Below are 6958 nucleotides of genomic sequence, written 5' to 3'. Positions count from 1 at the left end.
TAATTATTATTTTGAGAAATCTGATTGTGGTAGAACTACAATCTGCATGAAGGCGAGGCGGCGGTGTATGTCGACTTAGCATCAATGGCCCCTGATCAAGGCGGTGGAAAGGATGGTCGAAGGAGCCTCCTAGCACCATCAGCGGGCAAGGGCGTTCGTTATTGAAATCGACACCGGAAAGAAAAGAAGTATCCTTCCAACTCAGCAACTATGCTGATGTCGTTGTAAGATAGCCCCATTGTATATGTCCTCAAGGCTCCACGAAAAAGAACCTGCTCAGGAGGAGAGGCACGCGTGGAGGGAAGGGGGTTCTATTCTATTGGCAGGCTAATGGTACACATTCTGAATTGTTGAAAAGGCTTATTTCAAAATTATTTAGCATTTTTTACATGTAGATTTTGGTGGAAATATTTTCATTAATTACTTTGATAGTGGCATATTATTTCCAGTTCTTCAGAGCGACAATCTGCATAGCTTTTGTTTTTTGAGGGTGACAATCTGCATAGCTGCGTATCTGAGTAACCGCAGCCACGACATGTACCGCAGCCGGAATGATTGCTCAATAACAATGTCTGTTTGACCAACCATCGGGGTGAAAAAGGAAGGGAGAAAGCTCCTCCTCTCCCGGCTTCCCCTTCACACTCCCGTTCCCGGCCGCGTCCCCAACCACCATCGCTTCAGCCTCCACACTTCGCTCCCTTAAAGCAATCGCCCAGTCCAGTACACTGACGGCCGACCGCTGACGCCAGATCGACCGAGCTCGCCGGTGAGTCCATTCTGGACCGGCTCATCGGTGGAGCCGTGCATGCCTCGGTTTCCATCGCCATTATAAATACCGCCCCACCCACACGCCGGCCAACACATCGGCGCGCACACACAGTCACGCACTAGGCATTTCTTCCTTTCCCTGTCCGTCCGTGCCTGCGTCTGCGTGCTCTCCGGAGCCCACGCACCACGACGTACGCCCGCTTTCTCTTTCTCGCTCCGGGATGGGGATAAAGCGGCCGGGCCAATGCGGCGCGGCGGCGGCGCTGGCCCTGCTTCTCGTCCTCCTCGTCGCCGCGCCGCCGCGGGGATGCGTTGGGGCTGAGGGGAGCGGCGGGGGAGGAGCGCTCACGAGGGGGAGCTTCCCCAAGGGGTTCGTCTTCGGCACCGCCTCCGCCGCGTACCAGGTTCGTTCGTTGGCTGCCTGCCACTTCCCTCCATCTCTCTCGCTGGTCCGCCGCGCGTCCATGGATCTTGGCGAATCTGACTTGCATGGTGGCGCCATTGATTTTTCTTTTTTTACTTCCGTCTTCGTGCATGCGCGCCAGTTCTAGTGCCACTGCCATGCATGCATGTTGTGTGTGGAGGATGAACGAGTGTCCATGATCATGTTTTACGTGGGTCGTCGATGATTTGCTTGGAACAAATTGACGAATCTTTGGTTTGGATTCCTTGCAAAAAATGATTACGGTGCGTAGAGTACCAGTGTGATAAGATCGAAGAGTATATGCCCCGTCATAGCTAGGAGGAAGAAGACCATGCCCCTAAGATACATCATTGGCCTTGCTGTAAGCATCGCCATGGGATGGGACTTGGCAGCCTAGAGGCCAAGTTGGGACAAAGAAGGGGTTGGAAGGAACAAAAGTTGTATTCTTGTCTTGTGGCCTTGGGTTTGCTTTCTGACGGCGGCCTTTTGGACCCTCTTCTCCTCGTCTGCCTACCATCTCTGTTTGTGTATCCATCGGTCGCGCATAGGCCATCCACCTCAAGCATAACATTCGCCGTGGACGCGCGTACACGGCAAAGTTGCACAACGAGTTAAAAAAGAAGTCATTAGATTTTCATCCCAGGTGAAAAAGACATTGTCTAGCTAGCTAGATTTTTTCACTCTTAGAACCATGATCCACTCTCTCTAGGTCTCTATCTATATCTCTTTCTTCAAATATTAGACTCCATTAACAGCATTAATTTGTTCTCCCAATAAATAAAGGAAATATTTCATGCGCGATTAAGTGTACTACTGCTGCTAGACCTAGCGGCCCCTGCCAAATCTTGTGTAGCCAATTAATCACTTGCCCAACTCATTGCCATCCATGCCAAGACTATGCAGCAGAAGAGACCGACCGTCCCAATCAAGGAGCAGGGGCAGGTACTACGCATGCATGCTCTACGTACCCGACCTGTCATGATCCCTCGGGACGGATGCATATATTCTCTTCTCCCGTGCCCGTGCCCCCTGCCCGTCGGCGCCGGGCTAGCTGCCTGCCTAGCCTAGCTTTTTTTTTTTTTGATCGTAACCTGCCTAGCCTAGCTGCTTGACCGTGGGTGCGAAACCTGCCGAAAACGACCGGAATTTTCAAGGTTCACGGGCGGCGCGCGTCCGTCCGGTGGAGAGGAGAGGACGGTGCCCATTCGCGCGCGAGCACCACCGCACATGCTGCGCGCGGCTCCCATGCCCCCACTGTAACCGTCCTCTTCCTCCCAGAGCGTACGTTTGACCTGTGCTGTGCGTTGTGTGGACGCGCAACGCTGCCATGACGGGACCAATTATACGGACTACTCCCTCGTATTATCCATATTAACTGTCACTCACTTAGTGTAGTACTAAATCAGCACGGTTAATACATAGATTTGGTTACTTTAAGACGAGCTCGACATGCAGTTCATGGCCCGATAAAATAAATCGTTTTCTTTAGGAGAGAAAGGCAAAAGGCTTGGGTCATTCATTGACTAAAGAAGAAGTCATTGTTCGAGACGAAGAGGAAAACATCTATATCTAATTACTCAAACGCTCGGCCGCCGCGAGGACCCAGAGCTTAGCTTCATTCTTCAAAATAAATCTTGTGTTGTTTCGTACGTACTACTCTACTACTGAATAACTTGTCTTATGTTGTAATGATATATCCTCTTGTGCAGTACGAGGGGGCGGTGAAGGCGGACGGGAGAGGGCAGACCATCTGGGACACCTTCGCGCACACCTTCGGTACGTACGTACTTTACTTACATGCATGTATGTATAATTCTCTCGTATTACTCCTATTTACTATCACCAGGGACAGCACCCCAAAGCTAGTCCTCTCAGTGCCTACAGTGCAGCCGGCCACGTGCATTTGTGAAGAACTGATAAGGGCTATGTGGTCGTAATTTACCATTACAACGTGCACCACCGCACCAGGATACACGTCGCTGACTGGATAAGCTAGACGTCAACTCACGATCGAGTCACAAACATGCCTGGGCCGGCCTGACCTTCAGTGCCGTTGTAACTTCTTTCCTGGGATTACCCGTTTGTGTCAACAGAGGTACAAGCGCCTTTACCTTGGGTGCAAGAAGCTTTACCACCACGTAAATGGAGCTCCCATCTCTGTCAAGGAATGTTGGAACTGCCTCAGCGCGCAAGCCCAATCATTGGGTCGTCTTCACACTCTTTTTTTTTTTTTTGCGGGTAGGGTCGTCTTCACACTCATATCGCAGCACTAACTGGCAGTCTGTCTTTCCCCACCGAGTCTAAGCTAGCTCTGACCGAAAGTGGCCATGAAGTTAGCGTTCCTTGTTCGTTGCAACGCTTCCTTTTTCTTAAAAAGCGTGGATAACTAGTGGCGCAAAGCAAAACACATTGTGCATATGCGCGCCCTGATTGATGTGCGTGTCCAACCTACCCACCCTTCTGCACTCACCACATTTGCATTTGCATTCCAAGCAGTGGAGTACACCGACAAGGCAGCCCTAATCTAGCCATGCTGTGTTTAGTTCAGGTTGATAGTGTACATCTAATAAGCTGAAATCGTAGGTAAGGATTAACTGAGCTCGCTGCATTAGGCAGACATCACAATTAGTTGGAGCCGGTTGAGACTCGTAAACTCTGGCTGATTCCACAAGACACGACCCTCTCTGTTGTGCAGGAAAGATCAGTGACTTCAGCAACGCCGACGTCGCCGTGGATCAGTACCACCGTTTCGAGGTGAGCGCCACGCTCTGCTACCGCTCAACACCGACTGCTCTGCTCTGCGTACATACGTGCCATACTAGTAGTGATCTGTAGTAGCATACGAGGTCTTGCGCATCTCGATGTGATTGATGCTTTGGGAAGAATGATGCATGGTGGTTTCTTGTCTGTCAGGAGGACATACAGCTGATGGCGGACATGGGGATGGACGCGTACCGCTTCTCCATCGCCTGGGCCAGGATCCTCCCAAGTAGGCCGCCCATCTCCACCTCAAATCACCGGATTTGTCCGTGATCTCACTCAGGCCGCTCTCTGTCCTGACATGTGCAAACGTTCTCTCTGTGTGTGTCTTTTTCAGATGGTGTTGGTCAGGTCAACCAGGCCGGCATCGACCACTACAACAAACTCATCAACGCACTGCTCGCTAAAGGTGAATGCAATCGTAACATATGCCTATCTGTATTTCTATGTAGTCCTGCTTGATCGGCACTACACATGTGAAATTCGTGATCTTGCAGGGATTCAGCCATATGTGACCCTGTACCACTGGGACCTCCCCCAGGCTCTGGAGGACAAGTACAACGGGTGGCTCGACAGGCAGATTGTGTGAGCACACACCACCCTCTTAACCTGCAACCATTCTTGCAACTTAACCAACGGTAGATTCATGGCTTACAGTAAGTCTTGCATAATTTCCATGGCAAAAATAATGGTTAAAAACGCAGCGACGACTTCGCGGAGTACGCCGAGACGTGCTTCGCGGCGTTCGGGGACCGGGTGAAGCACTGGATCACGGTGAACGAGCCGCACACGGTGGCCATCCAGGGCTACGACGCCGGGCTGCAGGCGCCGGGGCGCTGCTCCGTGCTGCTCCACCTCTACTGCAAGTCCGGCAACTCCGGCACCGAGCCCTACATCGTCGCCCACAACTTCATCCTCGCCCACGCCGCCGTTTCCCGCGTATACAGGACCAAGTACAGGGCGGCGCAGGACGGGCAGCTCGGCATGGCGTTCGACGTGATGTGGTACGAGCCCATGTCGTCGGCCGCGATCGACGTCGAGGCGACGAAGCGGGCGCAGGAGTTCCAGCTGGGGTGGTTCGCCGACCCCTTCTTCTTCGGCGACTACCCGGCCACCATGCGGAAGCGGGTCGGGGAGAGGCTGCCCCGGTTCACGGCGGAGGAGGCCGCGCTCGTCAAGGGGGCGCTCGACTTCGTCGGGATCAACCACTACACGACGTACTACACCAGGCACAACGACACCGACGTCATCGTCCGCCTGCTCAACGACACCCTCGCCGACACCGGCACCATCAGCCTCCGTCAGTGATCTCTCTGAATCTCCCTCAAGTTTGTACTTTCACCCGTGTTAGAAATGGGAATGTTGATGTTTTTGACGATTTGCAGCATTCAAGAACGGCAGAGCGATTGGGGACAGGGTGAGTCCGGGCGGCATGCACACATTATCTTCAAGATTATCGTTCTAGTAAACTGTAAAACTGTATGTGATTGAAGTTGAACTGAAGACTGATGCGGCTATGCAGGCGAACTCGATATGGTTGTACATTGTGCCCAGAGGGATGAGGAGCCTGATGAACTATGTCAAGAACAGGTACAACAGCCCACCAATCTACATCACCGAAAACGGTAAGGGCGCGACGGACCTGAGTCCTTATGATCCTGCATGTCAATAGACATGAGATTCAGAGCTCTGACGGTGTGCGATTGCTGATGCTGATGCAGGGATGGATGACAGCAACAGCCCCTTCATTGCCCTCAAGGACGCCCTCAAGGACACCAAGCGGATAAAGTACCACAACGACTACCTCACCAATCTGGCCGCCTCCATAAAGTAGTACACTACACTACCACTTCTCAATTTGTGCTAAATTTCCCATTGCCATGGATGCATTTGAAGCAAAAAAAGGTGTACGATTTGCGTGATGTTTTAGTAAGTCTTACGTGTTTTGGTGTGGTGGTTGACGCAGGGAGGACGGGTGCGACGTGCGCGGCTACTTCGCGTGGTCGCTGCTGGACAACTGGGAGTGGGCGGCCGGGTACTCGTCCAGGTTCGGGCTCTACTTCGTCGACTACAACGATAAGCTCAAGAGGTACCCCAAGAGCTCGGTGCAGTGGTTCAAGAGCCTCCTCCACTCCAGTTGAGATCGAGCTACTAGCACTTTGCTAGGTCATTGGTTTGTGCTCGTGTGCATGGTGTGACTGCATGTATTGTCACCGTGTCTGTCTGTTGCTGCCAGTATGTTAGGATGATACACACGTCTGGGGTTTCAGAGTTAGAAGGTGTTGTCTTCATGGATCGTATAGCTTCTACTTGTGTTCCTCGGACGTTTTCATCATATATATACACACATAAGACCGAATATTCCATTCGGGTCTAGGACCGATCGGGACCGACCAAACCGTGGCGGAGATAGGGGGACCAGTAGGGCCTGCCCCCCTAACATCACTGATTTGCTTCTAATTTGGAAATGAACAGTGCATAGTTTAGAAAAAAAATACATGCATTGTAGTTTGGCCTCTGTAATCATAAGTTTGTGTCATTTGCCCCCGATCTTTAATTCCTGGCTCCAAAACTGCGACCAAGGTTCACTGGGATGCATGTCGCAAGGCGTATATCCACTCACAGGTGCTATATCTACCTTTGGTAGAATGCCATGGCCCACTCACAGGTGCTTTCATTATGTTGCTCGCCTTTACGTGTCCGTTGTTACAGGTTTATGCTCTCACGATGACCTCGGGCCCCAACAATGAAGAAGCAGTCCCTGTAGTAATATCTGAAGTTTTGACATGGATTCCAGCAGTCTTTGCATAACCAATTGGCTTACCTTCGCGCCATATCCACAATCACAAAATTGTTCTCATTCCAAGGGCTTAGCCTGTTAACATTCCCTCACAAGACCAACCAGGTTCCCCATTCCAATTATTGACAAACTACCAGAGGAACTTACAGGGTCTAGTTGGTTTTCTAAGCTCGACCTATAGCTGGGTATCACCAGATTCAGCTTAA

At 51.5% G+C, this 6958-nt stretch overlaps 1 protein-coding gene across 1 annotated transcript; it reads left to right on the top strand.

Annotated features, from left to right (window-relative positions):
• The first annotated feature begins 611 nt into the window (after positions 1–611).
• LOC119284910 (beta-glucosidase 6-like) lies at positions 612–6333 on the top strand. Its single transcript, XM_037564090.1, has 11 exons — positions 612–1172; positions 2902–2968; positions 3888–3946; positions 4106–4181; positions 4290–4361; positions 4450–4537; positions 4657–5252; positions 5338–5369; positions 5475–5577; positions 5674–5782; positions 5919–6333. Exons 1-11 carry the CDS (start codon positions 990–992, stop codon positions 6091–6093), a joined length of 1560 nt encoding a protein of 519 aa, XP_037419987.1. The 5' UTR covers positions 612–989; the 3' UTR covers positions 6094–6333.
• The last annotated feature ends 625 nt before the right edge of the window (positions 6334–6958 follow it).

This window comes from Triticum dicoccoides, chromosome 4A (genome assembly GCF_002162155.2).
Source record: "Triticum dicoccoides isolate Atlit2015 ecotype Zavitan chromosome 4A, WEW_v2.0, whole genome shotgun sequence".
Lineage (NCBI taxonomy): Eukaryota > Viridiplantae > Streptophyta > Magnoliopsida > Poales > Poaceae > Triticum > Triticum dicoccoides.
The sequence above is the reverse complement of the archived record's forward strand: the minus strand, read 5'-3'. Positions and strand labels throughout refer to the sequence as shown.

Bases quoted from the DNA above. Each gene is read 5' to 3' on its own strand.
- LOC119284910 (XM_037564090.1), top strand. From the start codon at position 990: ATGGGGATAAAGCGGCCGGGCCAATGCGGCGCGGCGGCGGCGCTGGCC. The intron at 1,173-2,901 runs GTTCGTTCGTTG...CCTCTTGTGCAG, and splicing joins CCGCCTCCGCCGCGTACCAG to TACGAGGGGGCGGTGAAGGC. The intron at 5,783-5,918 runs GTAGTACACTAC...TGGTTGACGCAG, and splicing joins AATCTGGCCGCCTCCATAAA to GGAGGACGGGTGCGACGTGC.